This window comes from Chlorocebus sabaeus, chromosome 20 (assembly GCF_047675955.1).
Source record: "Chlorocebus sabaeus isolate Y175 chromosome 20, mChlSab1.0.hap1, whole genome shotgun sequence".
NCBI classification, from domain to species: Eukaryota; Metazoa; Chordata; class Mammalia; order Primates; family Cercopithecidae; genus Chlorocebus; species Chlorocebus sabaeus.
In genome coordinates, this window is record NC_132923.1 from 16,572,501 (window position 1) to 16,600,165 (window position 27,665).

General features: G+C 39.9%; 1 protein-coding gene across 1 annotated transcript in view; it reads left to right on the forward strand.

Moving 5' to 3' along the window:
* Positions 1 to 1,137: 1,137 nt before the first annotated feature.
* Positions 1,138 to 27,665, forward strand: part of NOTCH2 (notch receptor 2) — a 158,506-nt gene continuing 131,978 nt past the window's right edge. Inside the window, exon 1 of the mRNA XM_007977333.3 lies at positions 1,138 to 1,624. Within this exon, the coding sequence (XP_007975524.2) occupies positions 1,153 to 1,624 (472 nt within the window). The 5' untranslated portion in view covers positions 1,138 to 1,152. The remainder of the gene's footprint in view (positions 1,625 to 27,665) is intronic.

Consider the following 27,665-nt stretch of genomic DNA (forward strand, 5'->3'; position numbering starts at 1 on the left):
GACCTAAGAGGTAGCTGCCTCCCCACCCTTTCAGCTTGCCATTCAAAGCTGCATAATTTGGTTCCAATCCCCTTTCCCTCCTTGACTCCTCTCACTGCTAACAGAGCCAGAACTCGTTTACTTACTCTTTTGACTGTACCTTTGCTTTCATGAGGGCTCTTTCCTGGAATGATATGTCCATACAACTATTGCTGCTGTTCTTACTTTTAGCTCTTTTCTTAGTAGCCCATTTGTACCCAGGCTTGATCACACCCCCTACTCTCCTGCCCTGCAAGTAACTACTATTCTGGTTATAGTCTCTTAATATCTATATCTATATACATGCATCCACAGATAATGTGTAGTATTGTTTTGAAAACAATATGCATAAATGGTATACTTTGTCTCCCTCTGCGATTAGTTTTGTCACTATCATCTAGTTTTTAAGCTTTATCCCTATTGACATAAATATAGTCTTTTCAGTTAGTGTGTTGCATTTCATTTTATAAATGTACCATACATCATTCATCCATTCCTCTGAGGGTGGATATTTATGTTGTTTTCAAGGTTTTGCTATTACAGTGTTACAATGAATATCCTTAGCTTAGCTGGTCTCCTTGTCTTATACAAATTTTACTGACCTTTCAAGATCCTGCTTTCATCCCAGCTCCTATGTGAAAGCCTTCCCCGAATCCCCCAGCCCACAGGGGCAAAGTCTTGGTCCTCAAAGTTGCTTGTGCATCTTTGGTATCATTCCACTGCCAAACACACAGCTACGCAAAGTAAGGCACTTAAGAAATACTTGCTACACGGATGAACAAATGAATGAATGAATGGGGCAGCACCACTCCGTGATGGCTCTATTCCTTTTTAATGGACTTTGGCGCCTTGGCCCCCTTTCCTTCTTTGACAGCACTGGTCCTACTCCAGCGCATTCCTCTAGCTAGCAAAGCAGTGTGTGGATGTGTGGGTGTAGGAGGCGATACAGACCTCACTGGATGAGGGCCGCCTCTCCCTGCAAGTTCACGATCCCGGCAAACTCCAGTGCTTGAAGTTCAGAGCCCTACCCCACCCCGCTCCGCCCCAATGCCCCTTCGGCACGGGCCCGGCCAGCGAGGCGCTGCAGCCCTGATCGAGTGAAGGCGCGGCAGCCCCCGGGGCGGCTGGAGAAAGATGCGGCCGGCACCGATGACTCGTAGTAGATCCCTCCGCGCGGAGCTCGGGCCGGCGCTTCTTCCTGCGGGAAACCCCTGGGTGCCCAAGGCGGCGGGGCCGAGGCCGCGGCGACAGTGGGGCGGGGCTTGCGGTGGGAGGAGGCGGCTGAGGCGGAAGGACACACGAGGCTGCTTCGCTGCACACCCGAGAAAGTTTCAGCCAAACTTCGGGCGGCGGCGGAGGAGAGGCGGACTCGGGGCGCGGGGAGTCGAGGCAATTGCGCCGGGACTTCGGAGCGCAGCGCCAGGGCCTGAGCCTTTGAAGCAGGAGGAGGGGAGGAGAGAGTGGGGCTCCTCTGTTGGGACCCCCTCCCCATGTGGATCTGCCCAGGCGGCGGCGGCGGAGGCGACCGAGAAGATGCCCGCCCTGCGCCCCGCTCTGCTGTGGGCGCTGCTGGCGCTCTGGTTGTGCCGCGCGGCCCCCGCGCGTGGTGAGTATCCGGCTGAGGGGCGCTGTCCGCGGCGCCCGGGGCCGCCACCTAGGGCGACCCTTCTCCCCCTCGGTCCTCCTCTGTGTGGGAAGGCCAGGCTCGGCCGTCGGCGCAGAGCGAGGCCACTCGCCGGGTTCCCGAAAGTTTGGACATCGCCGGGGGCCCCTCCCGTGGCGCCCCCGCCAACCCCCGGGGTTCCCCGCCGCCTCTGCTCCCCGCGGCCCGGGACCCCTCACACGCCTCCTCGGCCGGAGGGAGGCCGGCAGCAAGTCTCAGAAACTCCCTTTTCCTAGTGTCAGGGTGCGGGGAGGTGGGCAGTTTTGCCCTTCAGGTTCCGCGTTTCCTGGGGTCGAGCGAGAGCCGACGGCGGGCCTCGGAGGGGCTGAGCGAAGGAATGCCAGATTCTGGCGTGGAGAGCGGGGGCAGGGCCGCCAAGCCAAACGGCCTGCACCTTCGCAGCCAGCCTCGCCTTTGCCGGGGGGCGGCACACGGGCCGGGTGTGTGGGCTTGGTTTGGATGGGGACGGGGTTTTGCGGCGCGCCTGAGTTTTGACACTCCGATCCCACCGAAAGTCCGGAGGAGCCGGGTGTACTGCTCGTGTCTTTGAAAGGTGGAGGCAGGAGAAGTAGGGCAACTGGTGTGGCTGCATGCTGAGGCACATGATTTAAAAATCTCAACTGCTGTTATTCTTTCCGAGGCGCGGAGCTCTGCTGCTCTTTCAGGCTGTGTCCAGACGCAGGAATGTGGTGTGACGATCACCAATTCCTCCAACCTGGCAGCAGCATTTGCTGCTGCTTTGGCATGGCTGGGGGTGGGGCACGGGCGGGTGAGGAAAAGTGGATACGTTAATTCAAAGGGCTTCCTTAGAAAGCTTCTTTATGGTTGGATGTTTCTAACACGGTTGGACCAAGGAAAGGGAATCAAATCGTATCTTCCCCATCCCACCCACACTTTTAGATTCTACATTTCTTCAGACTCTATAGTGGAAGTAACTTGGGCTTTGGAGCCCTGCTTTGTAATCCTGGATTCAAATCCAGCTCTGCTGTATGAACTCACCAATAAAATAGGGATGAAATTATCCAGCTAATAGGATTAATTAAAATAATGTATATTAAACGGATGACACTCTAAAGGTGTTCATAAAGTCCTTTCAGGGCCAAGGCTGTGTTTTACTCTTTCTGAGATTGATGCTCCCAGTGGGATGGTGTTTTGTGCATTTTTGTTGAACGGTAAGGAGCCCCTTCTTTTTCTGAGCCTAATCTGAACAAAGATTTTTACCTTCACCAAAAAACTAGTACGTGAACTACATCTTTTTTCAGATAAAAGGTTAGGAAGATGATGAGCTTCAGAAAAATATGGTCTTTGTTCATTGTTAACAGGCAGTCGACATGTCAATCGCAGATGTTTAAAAAGAGAACAAGGTTATTTATCACCTGAAAACAGTAGTGGGTTGTTCAGCACCAACTAGATACTTCTTGGAAAGTTCAAATTTCGTACACGTCTAGGTCACTAAGAATTTCAGAAGTGGACCAGGAGGCTTTGTAATGATGAAGCAGAGCTGTTGTTTCTGAAACATTTAATAAAGAGCATATGATGGTGTTTTTGCTTTTCCTTTTTCTTTGAGTGAAAGCTTTAAGTGTAGCTTTAGGATAGAGATGAGTATAATCAATGAGACAGTCTGAGGGTCATAATCCTTGGTCTGCCATTAATTTGTTTTGATGAATAACTTAATCTTCACGATATGTAGTCTCCTCACCTATGAAGCAGGACTAAAGGAATAACCGGCTTTAGAGAGTTGTAGAGAATAATACATATGATTGTAAAGTGATTTGCAAAATTAAGTGTTAAATAATCTGACTGATGTCAGAAATAGGATTACTCTGACACATAGGGCTTTTTTCATTCTAGGATCTCGGTGCATAAAACTATACCCTCCACCTCTGCTGTGCTGAGGTGCTGTGATCATTAGCTAGCGTTTAGGTAGTCAAGTTGAGTGTTAGTCAAGTTGACTCAAAGGATAGGATTTGGATGTTTTGATTTTTAGACAGGTGTTCTTTAGATGCTAAACTAATGCGATAGAAGAGATTTGGAAGCCTGTTTCTTGGTACAAATCTTAAATCTTCTTAGAGTCTACAGTGAAGGCTTCTTGAATCCTCTTAATTTATTGTTGTGTTTTGCTAAGGTACCAATTACAGCACGCCCTTCTAAACTTTTGAGTGTTCCTGTGTTTGGCTTGTGGCCAATTGTTAATTTAAACATCACGGAGTTTCTAAGGCAAGGAGATGTCAGCCCGTATGTCTGATTGTCTAAACAGCTATCCAGGACCACCCTCTTGCTCCTTGTTTTCTTTTGCTTTGCAATGGGAAGTGACTCCGTGATTTTGCTGCCTGCTAGATCATTTCTCAGCTGAATTCTTCTCTTGCTTAAACAAAATCGGAGTAATTTTCTTTCAGATGGAGATGAATTTTAACCTAAAACTTTTTCCTTTCACTTTCTTGTTCTTTCTACATTATTATTATTCCTTTTTTTGGTTTGGTGGTGGGGGAGGAGAGTGATTATTCCTAGTCTCTCTTATTTTTCTGAATGTTTAGATTTAAAAGATATTTACCCATAACTTCTTGGGATCTCTCTGCTCCATTCCCACCCTACTGCCTTTCCTGTAGGCTTCTATGGCATAGAGGAGCAACTTTTGGTTCACCGGTATTGTAGTTGCTGACTTCAGGACCTTTAAAGAATGTTTAAATTCAGTGGGATATGCTTGGATGCTTCAGAGCAGCCTTACAATACATTTTAAAAATATCACACCCACAGAAATTCTATTTTACCCACAACATTTGCATTGATCTGGTTCCCACTCTGTGATGCCATTCCTAGTGATCCTCCTCCCTACCTCTTCCATTGTGGTAGAAAAAAGCTCTGTGTCCTGGCTACATCAAAATCTGTTGGGATGAATCTTGGACTCAGCACCCAGGGATTCTGATAAGGTAAGTGTGAGAATCCATATTTTTTCAAGGTTTACAGGTGATTTTGACAAGTAACTTGGTTGCAACCCACTGATTCAGTAGTTTTTTTTTTTTTTTTTTTTTTTTTTTTTTTTACCTTCAGGTGTGTGTATGAGGTCTTTCTAAATTTAAGAAATTTCCGTAATGAATGTGACCTTAGTCATTCCAGTGTTTAATGCTTCTGACTGAAGGAATTTTAAAATTGCTAACGTAAGAGCTATAGAATATAATGTCTTTCTTCTGTTTATCTGGGTGCAATGTGTCTGCATTGACTCTTTGGAAGGGCTTCATATATTTGCATATTATAAATTCTCCACCTCTCCTTTTCCCTTTTCTTCTGTTATTTCTTTTTTCTTGTGTCATTCATATATGTCATTTTTTGACTCTTTATCTGTATGTCTGCAATGATTTTAAAGTAAAAAACTGCAAGGCATGATTTGAATAAGCATATAATAAGAAATTTGACACCATTTTCTTTATATTGTGTTCACAGTCCATAGTTACATGCTTCCTTTCTTTTTTTTTTTTTTTTGAGACGTAGTCTCACTCTGTCGCCCAGGCTAGAGTGCAGTGTCCAGATCTCAGCTCACTGCAAGCTCCGCCTCCCAGGTTTACGCCATTCTCCTGCCTCAGCCTCCGGAGTAGCTGGGACTACAGGCGCCCGCCACCTCGCCCAGCTAGTTTTTTGTATTTTTAGTAGAGACGGGGTTTCACCGTGTTAGCCAGGATGGTCTCGATCTCCTGACCTCGTGATCCGCCCATCTCGGCCTCCTAAAGTGCTGGGATTACAGGCTTGAGCCACCGCGCCTGGCCACATGCTTCCTTTCTTGATGTCTCAGTCAGAATGCCTAAATCTGAACTATTAATTTTCCTTCTACCCTTTCCTGATTTTCCTGTTTTTGTTTTCCCCCCTTTCTCTGCTAATGACTTGAAACCAAAAGGTCTTCTTTTCTTTCTTTGTCAGTCTACCATATGCATAGTATTTTGGACAGATCACTGAACTAGGAGCCAGAAGACCAGAATTCTTTTCCAGGTCTGTTATTAATTGGTTTGGTGACCTTGTAGGAGAGCCACTGTTTTGGTACTTCATTTTCTAATGTACATTGTTCATGGTCACAGAGCCAATTAGAGTTGAGACTAGAATTCCTGTCTTCTGGTGTCCAGTGCCTCATTGTCCACACTGCTTCCATCTCATGTACAAATGAGCTTATGTACACAAAAACTCTTATAACATCCTCAAGTGCTTATTGTTAATGCGTACATGAGGAAGGAATCGTGTCTTTTCATTTATGTGTTTATTCTAATGCCCACACCCCTACACCTGTACCTGGCATGATGCCTTGGCATCTAATAGGCACACAGTAAATATTTGTTCAGTCGGACAATTCCTTTTAGCCATTTTCTTATTTTGGACAACTGTGGTACTCCTAGATATTTTAAAAATAGTATTTGCAAGAGTCATGCTTACCTTACATTTGGGGAAAAACCAAATTTTTCCCTTCCCCAGATGTTTCATTTAAACTTATAATTTTGAATTTCTTTGTGTGTGGGGTTTCTTTCTCTCTTTTTCTGATCACTTCTGCAATTTATAAAGGTCACTTTGACTTTGGAATCTCACTTCAAAGGCACTGCCATCCACCCCCTGCGTCTCACTCAAATTTGCTTCCACTGCTTCCTGTATTACTATATTACTAGGCCAGCAATTTCTATTATTTTGTCCAGAATAGCCACACCTTTTTGTAATTTCATCATTTTGGGTACTAGTCATTTTTGTAATACTATTTTTAAAATTAGAGTTAACTAGGTTTGTGTTTGTTTTGATAATTTTTTTTGAGATTATTTTCATTGAGTGGGATATTGCAAACTTGTACTGGACTGAGAATATGTACATTTAGTAAAGTGTATTTGCTTTTTTTTCCCCCACCAAGAGAGTCCCCTGAACACCCTACTGACAAAAACTAAAGGTGAAATATAATGAATAAATATTTGAGAGAATCACATGGTGTTGAGTTGTCTCTGCCACAAGATTTTGCTCCTTAAGGGCCAGGACTGTGCTACATACGTTTCTTCTCTGTGCTACAGAACTTGTCTGGCATGTGCCCCAAATTCAGAGTCAACTGAGCAGCAGGTCTTAGTCACAGCATCTGTGACTCCTGCTTTCCCACCTTTAGAACATTCTACGGGAGAGGCTGGTAGTGAGTTGGAGTGTGTTTCTATGTTCTTTTTTCCTTTGAAGGGATAGGATCAGTTGAAAGCTGACCCTACCCACAGACTTTTATGCTATCCGTTTTAATTAATTAAGGAGTGGCTGAAATTTTCCTCTTTGTTGACTTATGCATTGGCAGGAACTTTAAAATTCATCTAGTCTTTCTGTCCATCCTATGCTGGATCTGATGTTTACAACATTCTGGTCAAGAGGTACCATACTTTCTCTCTTCTTGAACATCTCTTTTGGTAGACAGCTCTGCCTCAGCAGTTTATTCCATCTTTGGCCAGCTCTAATTCTTAGAAAGATCTTATATTCAGCTGTAATCTGTCTCCTCATGACTTGTCCTCATTGTCATCTACTCAGAAATTTGTCTCGGAGTCCTGAGACCTGTGCAGGTGATAGGGACCCAAAGAGGTGCTTATTTGTACACTTCACTGAACTGACATCCAACTCTCCATAAAAGGAGTCAAACCCATTGAGGAGCATGAAGATGACCCCATCTTGGGTGATTGCTCAGGTAAAGCATCTTAGCCCTACTTGTTTCATACCTCCCTGCACAGGTGGGCACTGGTGGGAGAATAACATTTATCAAGCAGTGTTTCCCTAACCTCTCTTATGATAAGAATAGCTCAGGTGTTCTCATGGAGATTCTGATTCAGTGCATCTGGGATGACATCTGGGAATTCGTATGTTTAAGAAATAGCCAGGTGATTCTTACATTAGGAAAGTTTTAGAATCATTGCAGCGTGAATCTGGGAAATCAAGGTGTTTGGGTTTTTTTGTTTGTTTTTTGAGCGTATTAGAGACAGGTTGCTTTGACTGGATCCTGTGGTCATTTTTCCCCCTTGAAAATGCCTCCTACTTGCTGGCCTCACTTAGTACAGAGAAGGAAGCTGCTATGGTATAAGGTTAGTAAAGTTGTTTGTTTTCTCTCAAAAGAAATTTGTGAAATCCAGTGTTTTCAGACTTCTGTTAGTGTTGTATGGCTTTGTTGGAAGCCTCCTTATTTCTTATGCCTCCATTAGAATGTTACCTGAGATGACAGAATTCATAGGAGTTCCACAGCCTTTTTGGTGTCCACTAAAGAATTCTGTCCTCAGCTGTTGCAAATAGTGCTTCCTTTGAGGATTTCTGCTTCATTAGCTCATGAACACATATTTGGTGTCAGCAGTTTCCCTCAGATGTGTTAGGGTGAAGAGATATAAAGGTCACTCATTTCTGGCAGTCATGCTTTTGGGGTGTCTGGGCTGCTGCAGCAAATGGAATAAGAAAAAATAAAGGAGGAATCTAGGGCCTCTTGAGCAGAACAAAACAATCTGCAAGAAGGGGCACAGGATTGCCCCTCTCACAAAGACACTTGATATTACTGTCCTTGATAGGAAGAAGGAAGTGGCTTCAGATCTGAAAGGATATGCTCATAGGCTTGAGACGGGACAAACTGCATCACTGGTAGTGGTAGGAGGTTTGCTGTAGATCTGTTTTTTTCTCTTCTCTCTCCTTTTTGAGAGGAATACTGTCTGTATGGCAGAACATACATTGTGGCCTTAAAAAGGAGAGTAAAGCCAAGAAAGGGGGATGATAAAGCCATAGCTTGGAGTAAGAAAAGCAAAGGAATTATTGTATTTGTGTATGTAAATATATAGATTTCTAAGTAATTCACTGGTAGGATCACTAGCCCTTGGCTCTAAGATTTACTATCTTTGTAGCTCTGCTGTCTTAGTGGTATATTGGGGGAGCATTGTGGTGTGTTGTGACACTTAATTTGTGGGTTTCCCTTGGCATCATGTGGTAGCAAGTACAGGGTATTCTACTCTTTTAGATGTGTGGGAATCATTGACCAAGTAGAAAATATGGTCCTGCCCCCAAGGAGCTGACATCATCATGGAGACAAGACAGATAAGCACACAATTAGGAATATGAAATACAGCTATTTCATCATTTATCTATGTTCTCTGAAAGCAGTTTCCTGCAGTCAGGGTGACTCGGAGCTATAGGGTCTTGGGGGTAAACTTCAGGTCTTAATACCACCAGGGCAAGGCGACCTCCAGCTCACCCTTGCTGGGCTTGTCTGCTGTCGTGAGCTGTCTGCCATTTTCCTCTTTCTGTGTTGTAATTTAGAAGTATTAGAACTTGGCTTGGGGAAAAGACAAAAACCCCTTTGTCTGGTGAGGGTGTAAATATAAATTTGGCACATGTTGTGGTGTCTATTATGTCTGTTAGTGGGTTTGTGGCAAGAGAGAGTGCTGTGTTCTTAGTCCCGGATGCCAAGCCCGATCTAGGACAAGTTATGGTGGAAATTTCTTCGGAAGATACAGTTCTCAGTGACAGTGACTGAAGGAACTTCTCGTCACAGCCAGGCAGTGACTGAAGTGTGGTGTGGACACACCCAGAGTTGCTGCCTCAGGTGGCATTGATTAATCATACTAATATCTCCCTCACCCTTTTGTACTTGTCTTGGCAAAACCCTGTTCTACTAGCTCCCCAATAGTTTGGCCTTTACTAGATATGACTGAACAAGCTTTTGGGGGTTCACCTTAGTGTCCCTTGCCCCTCTTGCATTTCCAGCCAGCTGTGTCGCTCCAGCCATGGTACCCTGGGTCTTCTGGCCCGGCAGTGAGGGGCCGGGTTTTTCTTCCCATTGAACTGAAGCACCTTTCCCTGGAGGCTTGCCTAGGGCAGTTTCTGGTCTCCGAGTCAGTTCCTTCTGCAGGGTACTGGCAGCCAGCAGAACTCTGGGTTATTTGAATACATCAGCCAAACATCTTGCCAAGACAGACATTGTTGCACAAAGACAGGTTGGATCTATGGGTGTTGCAGAACCTGTTTCTGGGTTAAGAGTAGCTCTCTCACCCTTATATATGTTTATTCATATGATGAATGTATGTGTGTATTTTGTGAAGTAAGGGAAAAATGATGATAATATTGTGGTTGGAGTTAGATATTGTATCCTAAATATGTTGTCTTTTAACAAATAACATTCCTTTAAAATACAGTTGTGCTTGCTGAATAAGGTGTTGTACAAGAAGCTATGGTTACATTCTAAAATAAACTGCCTTGTTCTGAGGCAGGCACGTTTTAAAATTGTTGTTGGCGGCCGGGCGCGGTGGCTCAAGCCTGTAATCCCAGCACTTTGGGAGGCCGAGACGGGCGGATCACAAGGTCAGGAGATCGAGACCATCCTGGCTAACACGGTGAAACCCCGTCTCTACTAAAAAATACAAAAAAACTAGCCGGGCGAAGTGGCGGGCGCCTGTAGTCCCAGCTACTTGGGAGGCTGAGGCAGGAGAATGGCATAAACCCGGGAGGTGGAGCTTGCAGTGAGCCGAGATCCAGCCACTGCACTCCAGCTTCGGTGACAAAGCCAGACTCCGTCTCAAAAAAAAAAAAAAATTGTTGTTGGCTTCTTTTTCATCTCTTTTTATTTTCATCTTTTTTTGTGAGAAGATTCGGGACGTTTTTAAGCCTCAAATATTTTCAGTAATCTGTTTTAACTGGTACCTAGCAGGGAGAGGTTGTTCTATTGGTATACTTAACCAACATTCAAATAATAATTGAATACTGTTTACTCACTAATCTGTTGAGTTTCTAAGTATGAATAATCACAAAACTAGATAGTGCTGATATGTTAACTTCTCTAAATGGTAAATGTGGTAAGCAGCAAAGACATTTTTGTTTAATTCTCTCTTTCACCTGCTTTGGTTCAGACACTGCCAAGACACATTGAAGTTTGAGGACATGTATAGTTTGATTATTACTTTTATTATATTTTTATTTGCTGTGAATATGGCTTTATTTATTTGCTAGATCTTCTTTAGTTAGAAACATTAAGGGCATTTACTTTGTTACAACATTTAAAGCGCATTCTAATCTTCATGAGGATTTTTAGGGAAAAGACTATATCCTGAGAATCATGCAAGTCTTTGGCATTATGTTACTATTTAAAGTAAGTAACAATATGAGTGGCTTCTCTGACATGTTCTTTCTAAGAGAGTTAAGGAAAATGGTTTTAACTAAAAACAAACATTGAAACAGTTTAAGGTAGGTTTACATAGCAACAGAATTATTCCTTCTGTTTATACATAATTAACTCATATTTATACTTTGTTGATTTTCTCTGGCACCTTTACAAGGTTTTTTTATTTTTGTAATATAAAAAGTAATTATGTTTGAAAAAGTAGTTAAGGATGTTTGAAGAATCTAGAAAAGCATAAATAAAATGTCCACAATCATGCTGCCGTTAATTTTTCGGTATACATCTTTGTTTCTTTTATCGTTAGATTTAGAAAAGCTGTTGATCCATTTTATATATATATATATTTAGTTTATGAACAGACCTACATATGTGTGTGTGTGTATATATATACACATACACACACACACACAATATACTATTGTCAACGCTGGGTTTTATTTTTAAAAATCTTTACCATTTGATAAGTGGTAAATATTACTTAATCTTAGCTTGCCTCTCTGATTACAGTGATATTGAATGTTTTTTCATATCAGTGGGGTTTGTATTGCTTTTTTTCTACTTATTTTGGTAAATTGTGTCTTACTCATTCAATTATTTTGTTACTGATTTGAAAAAGCTCTTTAAATATTAAGGGTGTTAGTCTTTTGTCTTAAATATGTCACAATATGTATGGAAATAATTAGCAGTGTATAACATCAAATTGCTACCAATATTGATATAAAAATTGTTCATTTCATAGGTTAATTATTTTTTAATCCTTTGGTTTCTAATGATATTGGTTAATTCATTTGTTAACTGGTATTTTCTGTAGCTACTTTAAAGTTCTTATCTGACTGTATTATAAATCAGCATGCTTTCCGCTGTATGTGTCCAGGAAATTTACATTTACTTTAATACTTAATAAAAAAATATGTTAGAGAAAAGCAGTGTATTCTGGAGTCAAATACATGATTTTGGGTGGGTGAGGGGTAATCTGCTACTGTCCTCCTTTTCTAGATAGCCAAGATTTTTGAAGCATTTAACATCCCTGAAAGGCAGGACTAATGCTATGTCTACCATGCACACTGCTAATTCTGACACTTTGACCTAATGGATAAGCCAGTACAGTGGGTCTAGCCAGTTAGCTTGGTCAGAGAACAAGATGACTAAGATCCTCTCCCCCTTCACCAAATTGATTAGTTGTAGGACAGAACTGACTGAAGCAGCCTGTTGTTTTGGCAACCCATGGACACCACCTGTTTCTTCCATTCCTCCGTCCAGCCTCCCACTGCCCTAGTGCAGTGCTGTGTGCACAGTGGGTAGGAGATCAATGTTGTTGCTAAAGAATGTAGCAATAAAGAAGAGTAGATTGCTTTTTTTCCAAGCTTGTGTGTTTTTAAGGCACCCCACTGGTTTTGACATTCGTTGCTCCAGCTGAACTGCTCTATGCAGAAGCCCTGCAGGTCTCAAGTGTTTGGTTCAGAGTAATTTCAGGCCATATGAATGCTTTCTTAAGTATCATTGGAATTTACTGGGCTGGCTGTCTGCCAGCTATTACCATATTTAGCATGAAGAGACCTGGGGAATGAGGACATTTCTGATCAACCAAGGAAGGAAACCTATTTGAAGGATTACAACTTTTTTTTTTTTTTTTTTTTAATGGGGTAGTTCAGAAAATGCCAGTTAGACTGAGACTCAAATTTGTGTCCACTGGTCTTTGTTTCTGTGCGTCCTCCCAAAATTAATTTATGAATAGGAAAAGAGATTTGATAGTGAAGTTCTTTCTCACTCTGAAGTCTAATACTGTTTCTGGGAGGAAGTAAGAGAATTATTATGCCCAGACTTTGCACTGAGAGGCTTAACCAGCAGGTGAAGCTGTTGATTAAAAACATAGGTTGATGAGTAGTCTCATTTTTCTCCTTTGAAGAGTTCAGAAATTTTCTGCTTTGTCCTGGTCTAAATTTATTTTGGCCCAGCCCTTGTCTCCAACCTACATTTCAAACCATTAGCCTTCCCTCTATGGCTCAACATTTCTCTGCCTCAGTTTTTTCCAGATAAAGATAGTGTTTGGAAGGACCAGTAAATACAATTAATATAAAAAATACTTTTATAGAATCAAACAACCTCCAACATTTCTGTGGAAATTTATAGTTTATAGAGTATTCTTACACAATGGTTTCCTTTAATCCTCACAAACTTGGTGGAAATGGAGCCGCACAGGGGTTAGGTGACTTGTATACATTGTTTACCCCATACATAATAAGTGACAGAGCTGCTACTTAAACTTGTGGCTTGATTTTTCATTTTTTTTTCATTTTTTTTTTTTTTTTTTTGAGACAGGGTTTTGCTCTTGTTCCCCAGACTGGAGTGCAGTGGCACAATCTCGGCTCACTGCCACCTCCACCTCCTGGGTTCAAGTGATTCTCCTGCCTCAGCCTTTCAAGTAGCTGGAATTACAGGCATGCACCACCACGCCTGGCTAGTTTTTTGTAGTTTTAGTAGAGACAGGTTTCTCCATGTTGGTCAGGCTGGTCTCGTACTCCCGACCTCAGGTGATCTGCCTGCCTCAGCCTCCCAAAGTGCTGGGATTACAGGCATGAGCCACCGTGCCTGGTCCTTGCAGCTTGATTTTTTAAACATCAGATTTTTTTTTTTGTTTTTTGAGTTTTTACTATGTGTCTGTCATTCTGCTAGGGGCTTTGCAAATATTGCTTTATTTAATTCATATGGCTATCCTTTGGGGTAGACAATATTTTTCTACATTACAGATAAGGAATTTGGAACTTAGGTTCACAGCTTTGGATGTTGGCCTATGGTAAGTGAGGGGTGTAGCCAGGATTCAAACCCCTGTCTGGCTGTAGGGCTGCTGCAGTAAATCATGGTGCTTTATGCACATTCATACACTTAACACTTTGCAACAACCTTAAGAGACAGGGGTAGGTATTTGGGGAAACTAGGGTTTCTAACATGCTCAGGATAATGCAGTTAATAAGTAGCTTAGTCGAGATTCAGAGCTAGATCTGTCTCCGTAACTCTCACTCATTCCAGGATATTGCAGATGCCTATTTTTATGATATGTATAAGTAAAAATTAATTCAACATTAATTTTTTGTTGAAAATTATGAAGGATCAACCAGTTAGGACTCTTTTCTATCTTCTGAATAAGTAAGAAATGGATGGACATTAACTGACCGATACATTGATGGCTCTTAACCTTCTGTCAGTTGATTTCCGTTACCAGGACAGGCAAATATAATTTGGAGGTAAAAAAGGGGAGTTCCCGTTAAGGATGAGTCTTTAAGCCAGAACGGGCCACAGTGATGAACTCTTCAGAGGACTGCTCTCCGGAGCGCTGGCCCTTCTCCTCTGGGTTCTGCTTGGGAACATTCCTGTTTGTATTTATGGAGATATCTTTTTGAAAGGCAAATGCCAGCTTTGGTGGGGAGAAGGCTGGAATACATACAAGCCTTGCTCTAAATTTACTAGCCCCGTGTTTTTGGGTTAGTTTCTAAAGCATGCTGTGCCTCAATTTTATTATTTTAAAAATAAAGATAGTAGCAGTATATTTTGGAGTTGTTATGAAGATAATATCAGTTAATAAATGTTAGATTCATTGGACAGTACCAGGCACATAGTAAAAGTGCAGTAAATAGTAGCTATTGTTGGTAGTGGTGTTATTTTATGTTGCAGTATAGACTGGCTTCTTGGTACATTCACTTTTCTTTAATCAAAAGTGGATGAGTGATTGGGAACCTTCATGAGGAAATAGGAACATCATCTTTGCAGCTTGTGGATTGTTCACTGGTTTCCTGTGATCTAATAAATATTTAAAGGTTTTGCATTTGAGTCTGTTCCCTTAATGAGGTTCACTTTCTGTTTGGGGAGATTATATCTACAGGCATACCTCATTTTATTGTGTGTTCCCTTTTATTGTGCTTCACAGATTTTGTTTTATTTTATTTTTTACAAATTGAAAGTTTGTTGTAACCCTATGTCGAGCAAATGTATCAGCACCATTTTTCCAACAGCATATACTCACTATATGTCCCTGTGTCAGTATTTCTTAGCAATAAAGTATTTTTAAACTCAGATATATGCATTATGTTTTAGACATAATGGTGTTGCATGCTTAATGGACTACAGTATACTGTAAACATCACTTTTGAATGCCCTTGGGAACCAAAAACTTTTTGACTTGCTTTATTGTACTGTTTGCTTTATTGCGATGATCTGGAGCTGAAGCCACAATATCACAAAGGTATGCTTGTATTATGCAAATTGCATTGATAGGTGTTAAATCATTTTCCCATTTTTTATTAACCACACATTTGTGGTTGGGTGTTATGTTTAGTACAGATATTGTGATTTTCTAAGGTACAGCTTTGATAACAGTATCAGGTCTAACACTCTTGTTTCCAAATCTCCTATGATATGACAAACATAATCATATGCCATCCAGTGTCACCATGCAGAATACTAATGTGAAGCCAAAATACTTGGTGTTTTAATTAGCCTTAAAGCAGTTCATGAACTATCTCTGTTAGACATTTTGAAATAATAAAAATATCCCATTATCTTTTATTACAACCTCAGGGGCTACTGGAGATTTTGGGTTCTTGGGTTGGGAACCACCCATCTAATCTATCCTTGTTTTAAAAAGAGAAAACCAAAGAAGCAAAGTGACTGGCCCAAGTACCTAGAGCTGAGTCAGGGTTGGGACCAGAATCCAATCTCTTGACTTCTAGTCAAGTGATTTTTCCACTATGCTCAGTACTCAAATTATGTATCAATATGTCGGCCCTTGTTTTTTGAGGTCTGATAGGGTTAGTGCCAGAGTCAACAACAGTAAGAGTAGAAAGGGTGTTGGGAGGGGAGAGGTGTGTCTATATTTAAAATTTCAATGACAGCAGTGAAAATAATTTGCCTGTGAACCTCTGCCTGTCCCTTTGGACTTCTTCGTAGTAGTTGAGACAACCTGGCAGGTCTGGTGTCATTAGTGATTCAGAGTTGGATTAGCCTGGACTGGTGGAGTTACTTTCTCAGAAAAGGGCTTTATATTTTAACATTTGTTTCCCTTGACAGTTTGCTTCTTCTCAAGTTTTGGCAACCTTGAACAAATGGTTGTCAGGCTTTTATTTTGTTTTGTTTTAAGAAAAAATTCCAAATTTTATTTTGCAGATTTAGTAAGTTATCCTCTACCTGCCACTCCCTTCTGCTCCCTCTATAACTATTTCTAAGACTTTATTTTTCCATTGTGGGAACACTATGGAAGGTTTTCTTTTACAGTCTGAGATATTTATAGTTATGTGTAAGCACACAGTTTATAGAATATGTAAATGGTCCATATGTTAACTTAAATACCCTTAAAATATTTTCCAATAATTTAAATCTTTCCATAAAAGTAGCTGAAGCTGCTTATAGTAAAAGAGAAGTATACACGAAGGATAGAAGAATTTGGATGTAGTTAATATAAATATGAATGCCACTTTGGAGGAACTGGAAGTATTTGCATGAACACCGATCAAGTCATGCCTCCTTGTTAATAGAGTGAACAAAACAGACGAAAGTTTCTGTTTTCATGAAGTTTATGTGAATATCAATAGCTTCCATATTCTGAGTGTTTATTATGTGACAGATGCTTGGGGACAAAATACTTTACTTGTTTCCTTTAGTCCTTAAAATAAATGTTAGGATTCTTGTTTACAGAAAAGTTAAGGAATGTTCATCCAGATCATGATCTAGCCAGTCAGTGGTATAGAGCAGCCACTGGAACCCCTCTTTCCTGATCCAAAGCCAACATACTTAACCATAATAAATAATGCCATTGTCTGGTGGAATCCTGTAGTCTGTTAGATAGCGTAATTTTGTGTTTAATGTAAACATTTTGTGCTTTTTAAATTTTACTTTTTAAAACAATATTTTAATTCTGAATGAGCATTTGCATAATAGGAGAATGATCTAAATTGCAAACTTCCATTTTGAAGAGTTGTAGTTCTTTTAAATCTTTTTGTAACTGGGAAGAAGAATGGATTTGTGTTTGTTGTAATCCAAGGAAAGTTGGTTAGCATTCTTTCCTGTTACTTTTTGATCCAAAAAGAAATTATTTAGTAGATTAAGACCAGGAATGAATGTGCGGATTTTTTTTTAAATAAAAAATTGAGAGAGATAGAAACTAGCAATTCAGAGCCAGATTTATGTTCAGAAATGTTTGATGCCAGCCATTTTAGTTACAAATAGCTTTTTCTTGACTGTACAGTTGTGTTCTTATGAAAGTACCATTCTGAAAGTGGTGTAAGAGACCATGTAAAATGATTGGAATGCCTCAGCCTCTGAACAATGGACATAGCCAATTATTAAAATTACCCAGTACTAACCTGTCTTAGCTTGGGAACTATGGAATTAACTGTGGGTAGCATTTCTACACATACCTTTACAGAATAAGCATAAAGACAACCTTGTTTTTTTCCTCTTCTGTGGATTTTTTTTTTTCTTATTACCATCTCTTTTGTTACTGAAAACAGGTGGTCATCTATACTAATAGATAAGAGAAGTGTGTTTGACACCAATACCTAATCTTAGATTATCCCTGCTATTTTAAAACGCAGTCCTTCACCTGCATGTTCAGACATGTGGGTTCTTTCAAACATACTGGACTTCCTCCTTAGGTTTTAGTTGTGTTAGTCAGTAGTTGAATGATGAAAGAGAGGATGCCAAGGGATACTAAAGACGGTAAAAGAGATAAGTGACAGTAAACATTGTTGATTTTTAATTATCTCTCAGAATGACTATTAGATACCCTTCCTTACTACATTTTGATTTTTGCTTTAGCATAGCTGGTGAGTTTTGGAATCAGAGAGACTGAGCTCTGATTTGTACTAGCTAGGAATATTAGACAAGCCACTTCTTTAAGTCTCAGTTCCCTTATTTATATAATGGGAATAATAGTAATATCTGACTTGCAGGATTGTTTGTAAAGATTGAAAGCAGCATATTTAATTGTGCTTTCGTGGTTCTGGCACAAAATAGGCACCTGAGTGTAAGGGCCCCTGAACTTTCAAGTTCATTCCTTTCATGGTAATTCCTCCTTTGAAATATATAATCTGGGAACATTTGTCTCTAGAACTTCTTGTTTCAGTTTCTTTTAATGACTCCCTTTAGGTTCTGCTCCATGGCCAAGGCAAGATTATGGATCACCTAAAGTGTAGACTAAAAGTACTATCGTCTAGTAACTTCAGGTTTGTAGATTAACTCACTGTGAATCAAAAGCTTTTAAAAATCTTTTGTGTGGTCATAGTTTGTAGTGTCTTGTACCTCTCATCTCAGAAGCAATTGATTCATAGAAAAATTATTTAGGATTTCAGATTAAAGATGAAGAACTCTTTCAATAAGGAGGAACTTATTTGGTTGGATTATTTGTTTCTATCTTTCACCCCTGAGTCTTCATGGAAATCAGGTTTGAAATGTTAGAAGCAGTTGGTTTTCAGCATTGAGAAAGCTTATCTAATCAGGCATGTGAAGTGGCCTATGTCAGATTTCTGGGCTAGAGAAGGCTAGGGGAGGTTGAGGAGATTATTGTACTTGTAATTCCTGAGCATGGTTGAGACACAGGGAGAGGACTGTGGAAATTGTTTTTAAAAAGTTGTTGAAGTTAATGCGTTCTTGGGTGAATTTACTAAACAGAACAAAACAAAAAGTTGTTGAAGTTAGTTACACTGGTCTAACAATGTATACTTACCACCCCCATTTGGGCTGGAGGAATGGATCTAATAATAATATAGGTGTTTGTGATCTAATTTCAATAATGTAATCATTTATCGTTTCTGGGTTAGATGGTAAGGATTTTCTGTTTCACAGATTTTTAGACTGGGAATTGTACTATTATAAAATAATATTTTACATTAAATAATACTTTCCGGATTTTAATCACCTTAATAGACATGGTCTTATTTGAGCCACAAATGAACTCTGCTAAGAATGGAGGGCTGGTTACATTATTTTAGTTTTACAGATGAGAATAATCAGTCTCAAATAGCTCAAGGGAATTCCTTTAGACCATATGGTTAGTGTATGGGAAAGCCAGAGCTAGAACCCAGGTTCTGATTTCCAAAGCAGTTCTTATTTCATTATACCACATAATTTTATAATGTCCCTAAATCTGAATTTCATTCCTCATGATGTGAAAGGATTCCCTTCGTTTATGTTTGGTTAGCTGTGTCAGAGCACGACAGTAATGGAGCAGACTTTGAGTATTCTTTCCCCAGATGGGTCAGTTAGCTTTTCTTAAAGCTGTTCTGTGCTTGCATTGTTAATCAGTTGTCCCTGGTTCCTAGACAGGATGTTGATCAGATGTGAAATAGGCAGAAATATGTGGCTGACTCAGCTTAACTCATCACAACTTTCATATGTCCTGCTAGTGGGTCCATGATGTCACTGTCATTTACAGGCATTTTTAATTTTCTGATGTCTATTTCTTAGTATTTTTCCTCAGCCATTTTCAATGTCTCAAGCCATAGTTCTTCCTGAGTGGCCTGAAGTCATTTTGCTGCTCTCTAAAGCTTCCTTAAGGTTTCTCAAGAGCGTAAAACATAGGCTTCTTCCAAATGTATTTTTATTTCCTAGCTCTTAGCATTTCTCACCTTATCATTATAACTTTAAATTTAAACAGAATACAAATTGTGTGCACAGATGGGTGTGTCAGTATTGCACTGTCACTTATGTAAGTGCAGTTTAGCATTTCTTCTTTCCTTTTAATCAAAATGAGGAAATAGAAAATGTTTTGTTATGGTAGTTTTACACATACACCCACAAGGAAATATGTACCTAGAGTCTGTGGGAACTGTAACTGATACATTACAGGGAAGAAAATGTATGATGGCTAAACTTTTAACTCTGCCAAATGTTTATGGGGAAAGAAAAATTAACAGACTCACATTTTACACTTTAGTTTATCCTAGCCTCTGCCTTGTTTATATCTATATGATAATGAAGCTATACTTCTCTTTCCACAACGTGTATTTTATATGTTGTACCTTTTGTTTAAGGGAGCCTTCTTAAACTTTCTTTCAGTTGTCCAGTGTACAGAAGCTTACCGCAAGGAGTGGCCAACTAGTTAAAGGTTTGACACCTCAATATCAACAAAATGCCAAGTGGATCATTTTCACTCCCACAGCAATCCAGTTGGACATTTGACCATGCCCCGTGGTCCATGGAGAGCTTCTCTGAAGGCCACTTTTATCTAGCACATCACGGCTATACACCTCTTTCACTAGAAAGAATTTGGCAGTTTTATGTTGTGAGAACTGAGATTCACCATTCTCCACCATCCTGAGAACAGCTTTGGTAGCAGGGCTGCTCCTGAGGTACATAGATTATCCAAAATACATATAATTTTTTCATAGAATATTATATATGTATTATAATTTTTATTCAAGACAGGTTGAAATTAATAGATTTCTTACATTCACTACATTAAAGGAATATTTATGGCTTTGGTAAAATTTTAACTTTCAAATTCAAAAATTTGAATATTTGAATTAAACATCTCTGATTTAACTCTGTGTGTGTGTGTGTGTGTGTGTGTGTGTGTGTGTGTTGGGAGGAGGAATAGACCTTGGAATTGTTTTTTCAAAACTTTTTTTTATAATAGTGCCTAATCTCAGTTGGCAAGGAATAGCTGTCCAGAATGCTGCATAGATCTAGCGAAAAGATTTAGGGAAGTTGTAACTAGTTTAATAACCATCTGTGGAGTGACATAGATTGACACACCCAATTACACAAGACCTGAGTCTGAGAACTGTTGATGTGCAATCATCCCATCAGCATCTGCTCGTCATTATCAACAACAATAATGGCTCAACTATTTCTTTGAGGCCACATGAAAAGACAGTGTACCCATAGCAAAGGATAAGTCAGACCTGACAAAAACATAGCCCTCTGCATCCCCTTGTTCCCAAACTTCTTTTTAAACATAACCTTTTGTGAAGTTCTGAAAGATTTCATTTTATGTTTTCTTTTTATTAATTTTTCTTTTTAAATACCATGGCTTTCCAGCTGAAATCCTTGCCAAAACCAGTAAGGGCCAGTGTACTGTCGGTGATTTTTCTAACTCATTTCTTTGTCATTTGAAGCCTTCTGTGGCTTCATGCTGCTTTACGTGTATGTAAATGTTCAGTATCTTTTCTAGTTTACACTTTTGTCACAACTGCTATTAAGCCACCTTTAGACACATTCTAATATAAATTATTTTCGCCACTGTGAGTGGGAGGGAAATAATCAGTTCACAGGGATAAATTTGCATGCATGTTGAGAAGATTATATATAATAGTTTGCAAAACACTTCTATGTACATTGTATCTTTTATAGAGACAAGGCCATGTTTTTGTTTGTAGAGACTGAGACAGAGACTCCATGAGATCTAATGCAGAGTCACATGACTCCAAAGCTAGGTCTTCTATCTGCTCTTTGGTATATAACTGGATCATTATTCTGTTGACAGAAATAAGGAATCTTATTTTTGAAAGGTACCCTTTTGCCCTTGGAAGGTATATTTAGAAATCTTTTACCAGAGTAGAAAGAAGATAGTTATATTTTCCTGCCTTTTGATAAAAAAACATTGTTTTTTTCCTAAATCTTGTTGTGTTTGACTAGAATCTGTCTAATTAAGGTACCTTTTGGGAAATTAAGGTTATGTAGAAATTACTGGGCTCAATCTAGTGATACAAATATGTGTTGTTTGATTTATCAACACATTACAAACCTTAACTTTGGAGTTTTAATATCTGATTATCTTTAACATCTGGTTATCTTCTTTCTGAAGTGTATGTACACAAAATTGATGCTAAATAAGGTCTTGTTGTTTTGGCAAATAGTCAAATGCAAGGTATTGGTAGATCAGTACTGTTATAACTTTGTTGCAAAGTTGCTGCATGCAGATTGGCTGTGGGACCTTGTTCATTTTTTGAGAACTAATGTAGAGTTTGAAAAAGCACCCTGAGCCTGCATTCCAGAAGTTCCGGTATGGATAGTGCGAGCCCAGGGTATGTGCTTAGATAAAAGATCATTTAACAAAGAGGTTTTGCATTTTTTTAGGAATCAGGCTTTTTGCTGAATATTAGAGTGGTTGTTTCAGAGAGTTTGCACCAATTAGGCTTTATTGGTGCACTGAGGAGAAGCAGAGAGGAGAAGCAATTCTTGATAACTTCCTTGGAAGTTGCAGCTAACTCTGAAAAGTCTGGGTTGAACTAGGTAAGTAACTAATTCCAAGGATCAATAATCTTTGCAGGAGTCCCTTTGATTGTACATGTAGCTCCCTGGAATTGCTATTGGTCCCTAAATCATCACAGTTTGTAATGCTGGTTTTCAAACTTGAGTGCACATCAAGTTTTGGAGGACTTGTTAGAACACAGATTGCTGGGCTCACCCCCAGAGTTTCTGATCTGGTGGGTCTGGAGTGGGACCTGGTAGTAGATTGCATTTCTAAAAAGTGTCCAGGTAATACTGCTGCTGTTTTGGGAAGTACACTTTGAGAGCCACTGGCTTAGAGCAATCTCAAGGTGTTTGGATTTTTGGGCAGGTGTGCTGTGTAGGTATGGCTGGGATCTCTTCACAGCACATCCACTGCATACAGGTGAGCCTCCAGATGTTTTCATTCATTCAACAAATATATGTACCTATTATGTGCTGCGCACTGCTTAAGTTGCTAGGGGATATTGTGAAGAAAGTAAGCAAAACCCCTTTGTTTGTGAAATTTCAATGAACGTAGTCCTGGGTTAACCTGACAACAGTCCTACTGGTTATTGATACTTATAGGTGAGCCTATTCGTTTTTCTAACTTTCTTCCACTTACTTTACTTTCTTTTGGAATTCTTGAATTTAATAATAGTAATATTTAATAATAGTAATATTGATGTTATTAGTCATCACTATAACTTTTTATTGAGTGTGTATTTCATGTCAGACAGTGTGGCCAAGTGCTTTATATATATATATTATATATATATATATAAAATATATATAAAATCTCATTTAGTCCTTAGAAAAAACCCTGGTGTATTAGTCTTAATTTAAAAGATGTACTTTGGAAAGGTTAGTAGTTTACCCAAGATTATGCAGCTAGTTAAAAGTAGTGCTGGGGCTGGGCTTGGTGGCTCACACCTGTAATCCCAGTGCTTTGGGAGTCTGAGGCAGGAGGATTGCTTGAAATCAGGAGTTTGAGACTAGCCTGGGAAACATAGCAAGACTCCATCTTTACAAAAAATCAAAAAATTAGCCAGGAGTGGGGGTGCATACCTGTGATCCCAGCTACTTGGGAGGCTGAGGCAGGAGGATTGCTTGAGCCCCAGAGGTCGAGGCTGCAGTGAGCCATGATTGTGCCACTGCATGTCTGCCTGGGTGACAGAGCAAGACCCTGTCTCAAAAAAAAAAAAAAAAAACCCACCAGAAAACAAAAGTGGTATTGGGTCTGTCTAATTGCAAAGCCACATTCTTTACTACATGCTTTAGTCCAGTGTTTTTTAAACTGCAGGTTATGACCACAAATGGGTCATGAAGCCAATTTGGTAAGTCTCAAACAGCACTTTGGGGGAAAAAAAGGGTAGAATCGAGAGTATAATGTAGTATGGATAAGCATTGTTTCTTGAAATTTTTCTTTTTGCTATGCACATATATATGTGAGTATTGAGGTCTAGTACAAGATATATTTCTCACTGTAGGTCACAGTAAAACCTGTTGGTAAGCTACTGTTTTCTTGGCTATGGGACTATAGGTCATCTAATCACTTTTTAAAAACAGATTACAAACTGTAGGCCTTAGAAAGGTAAGTAATTTTTCAGCTGGGTGTGGTGGCTCATGCCTGTAATCCCAGAACTTTGGGAGGCCAAGGCAGGCGGATCACGAGGTCAGGAGTTTAAGACCAGCCTGGCCAATATGGTGAAACCCCGATTAGCCGGACATGGTAGTGTGCACCTGTAATCTCAGCTACTTTGGAGGCTGAGGCAGAAGAATCGCTTGAACCTGGGAGTTGGAGGCTGCCAGGAGCTGAGATTATGCCATTGCACTCCAGCCTGGGCAATAGAGAGCGATTCCATCTCAAAAAAAAAAAAAAAAGCAAGGTAAGTAATTTTTCACGAGCACAAAAATAGTAGCAGTACAAAGACAAGATGACTTTTTTTTTTGAGGCAGGGCCTCACTGTGTCACCCAGACTGGAGTGCAGTGGCGCGATCTTGGCTCACCACAACCTCCACCTCCCAGGCCCAAGCGATTCTCCTGCCTCCGCCTCCCGAGTAGCTGGGATTACAGGGGTGCGCCACTACCACCTGGCTAATTTTTTTGTATTTTTAGTAGAAACGTGGTTTCACCATGTTGGCCAGGCTGCTCTTGAACTGCTGACCTCAAATGATCCATCTGCCTCGGCCTCCCAGAGTGCTGGGATTATAGGTGTTAGCCACTGTGCCAGGCCAGAAGTCTGACTTTTTAGCCCTTGGTCCACTGCTTTATCCTTCACACCATACCACTTCCTTAGAAGTGTACCTGGGAATGCCTGGGAATTGAATTTTTTCTTTCCACATGATGGCAGATATACTATGGAACCTTTAGGGATGTTGGTGAAACCTGAAAAGGGAAGTTGAATCTCAGCCTGCTCTGAGTAGGTGAAAATTCTGCCTTGGAGCCCCCAAAGTCTGCAGATAAAGATGTGACATTTCTCGTGTTAGTTCTGCTGTGCTTGAAGGAAAGAGGGTAATAATCTTAACAGTGCCAAGCTGTAAGCATGTTGCATATATTAACTTGTTTAATTACTAATTATTTTGATAGAGTGGCCATGCCTGGGATATGAACTAAGCTGTTTTGAGTGAGAGGGGACATCCTACCAGTGTGAGTTAACACTTCTCTATACTCTCCCCGGTTCCTCGTTTTGTTCCTTCTGAATTCGGAGCTATTTTTCTCATAGCCTGGCTTACCTGCGGATGTTCTCAGCCTTATTTTCTTTTGCTTGATCATATATCTTCATTAGGTGGGTGATTTTGGTTTCTGTTACTTTTTCCTTAGTATTAGTATATTGCTGATTTGGATCGGGGGCCGGGCTGTAGATTGTCAGCATGGTCAGGTGATGATACATGTTGGTCCCCCATGCAGAATGCTTCCCCAAGCACTTTAGCCAAAGGAGCTCTATAGTCTGTCCAGAAGTACTGGGGGACACTGGTAATAACCTGAGAATACTTACAGAGCCTTCCAGAAAGTGCCCTTTCGCATCATATAAACATATCATGGGAAGCTGAGAGAATGCAAAGTCAAGGCCTCATTGGAGAGTGGAAAGGAGGCTGAGATTGGTGGAGAGGAGTGGCTGTTACATTCTAATTAGAAGAATGACATGTGCAGGGTCATGAAGCAGCTGAAGATGGGATGAAAAACTTAACTCGTGAATCACAAAATTTCAGTAGGAGCTGGAAAGGCCTAGAAGTGTGAAGTGATTGGCCCTTGGTCAGATGGCTAGATGATAGAGAGCCAGGTGTAGAACCCAGAATCCAGGCCATCATTTTGTGGCCTCTTTCATCCTAAAGACATGTTAGCCAGAGATATCTTCCAAAGCACCTGATTATAGAGAAGAATGAATGTTGGTTACCCTAGAGTGAGTGAAATAGAGATGCCAGGAAGATACACTAGGTTTATCCAGTTTCTTTGCATTTTTCTGGCATACTGTATACTCTTGAGGGCATATGTATCCCACTTTGTGAAATCTGGGGGTAAAGCAGAACCCTTCAAACCTTTAAAAAATGTATGTCCTAAGAAAAACATTTTTAAAGCATGAATCCTTCCTCCTTTAAGTAAATACATATTTATACATTATATAAATGTCCAGCTATTAAACCATATATGCATATGTTAACTCTAAGTAAAGCTTAATTGTATGTTTTTTAGACCATAAATATGGAGATATTTTAAAATTTCTTCCAGTGCCCCAGTGGATGATCGTACACCTCCCCCACTTCTGGGGTACACACACCTAATTTTGCAGACCACTGGTCCAGAATGTAAATTGAAGAGTTTAATGTCTAAGATGTTTGTTCTTTTGTTAGTAGATTATCTTTTACTCCCCATGTTTCAGATATCCCTTTGCAAAATAATTTTTGAGTTAAAGTTTTCAATTAAAAAACTGTATTCTTGAGGTGGAAAAGATAAGGATAGAAGATATATATGAATTAGGTTATATCTCTCCTGAAGAGGGAATACTGTTTTTGATCTAAGCAGCACTAACAATCCTCCCTTTCATTGGGTTGGTATAAGTAAAAATCCTTGTTTGAAGTTATTAAGCCTTCCCACCCATATGGTGATTAGTGTGATTCACAATCTAGAGTTAGGGCTTGGTAAAGGCTCCTTTTTTTTTTTTTTTTTTTTTTTTTTTAAATTCTTTCAGCCTTAACTAGTGAGAAGGCTAGAAATGACAGAGCAGTAGAATGGGGAATCTACCAGACTGTCCTGCAGGACCTTGTTGAATGATACTGCTGCATGCAAGGGTTGTGGATTTGGTGTGGGCCTTCTGCAATATCACCCAAATTTGAGCAGTATATGTAACTAAAAGTAAGAAAAATAAATTAGACAGTTTATTTCATTTCAGACTTTGGAAACCCAAGACTGTGGGGATTAGCTAAGACAATTATTCACTGAGCAAATGCAGTGAGAGATTCTTTTGTTACACTGATCATCATTTGTGGAGAGACTCTGAAGAAGGATAAAGCTCTGGCTACATAGTCAAACCAGACCTACTACTCAAGGACATGCATATGAGATATGTAGGTGTTTCCAAATATTTTTTTTCAGTTGTGGGGATGTAAATCATTTCAATAGTAGAGTAACTCAGTTCATTACTGTTACTGGAAAAACAAGTTTAACCAAGCACATATCCTACTGAGGGTGAGTCAACAGTGTCATTTTAACATAAGAAGGACAGTACATTAAGTAAGTTATTCCAAGTCCTGTGGTTTTCCTACAGCTGAGCAAAGACAGCTGTTCTTTCGGAAGTGGGGCTTAGATGCACAAAAAGAAATTGCCCATCTCCTTTGATTATAGCCTTTTAGTTTTCTTTTTGCCTGAGACATTTCAAAAATTCATTTCCTCCTTAGATTTCTATAACCAAATACCCTGAATTTTGATAATTTATTTATAGAGTATATTATTTATTATAGACTTATTGTAGTTTAAAACTTTGTTGTAATTTATCTCCCATTTCAAGGTCCATGTTTGCTATATGTGTCAGATAATAAAAATGCCATAAGGAAAACAGGAGTGATCTTTTTTAATATGTCATTATTTTTTATAATTCTTTAGTGGTGTGAACATGGAATAAGGTGGCATTTTGTGGGACAGTATACCAAACTTAGTGATAAAATTTATACTTTTAATTTTGGAGGACAAGAGTCTTGTCTTCTCAGCCTTGTGGATAAGACAGTGCTGTGAGCTGTCTGAGGTTTCCTAAATTGAGAGTCAACATCATGAAGGGTATGTGACTGGATAGTTTATTTATTGGTTTGGGAAGGTGAGTTTTTGTCTTTTTTCCCCCTCTTGAGTTGATTTCTTTAGTTGGAAAGAAGCAGACCAGATGAAGAAAATACTGTATCTCTTAGGGCATTTTTGGTTTACCACATTAATTATGACCTGTCTTCTCTGAGCAGCAAGCCATGCTTCTCTTGTTCAGTAGTTCAGTTTTCACTAACTTAACTGCAGATGTGTTGTTGGAGGGATTTACTTCTAATCAATTGAATTATGGGTACTTGGATAAAATGATGATGGGTTACCTACTTTTAATAGGGCCATCATTTTTAAGAGTAAACTCTTGTATACTCTTGTATATAGGGTATATCATACTTTGATCTGGTTCCATCTCT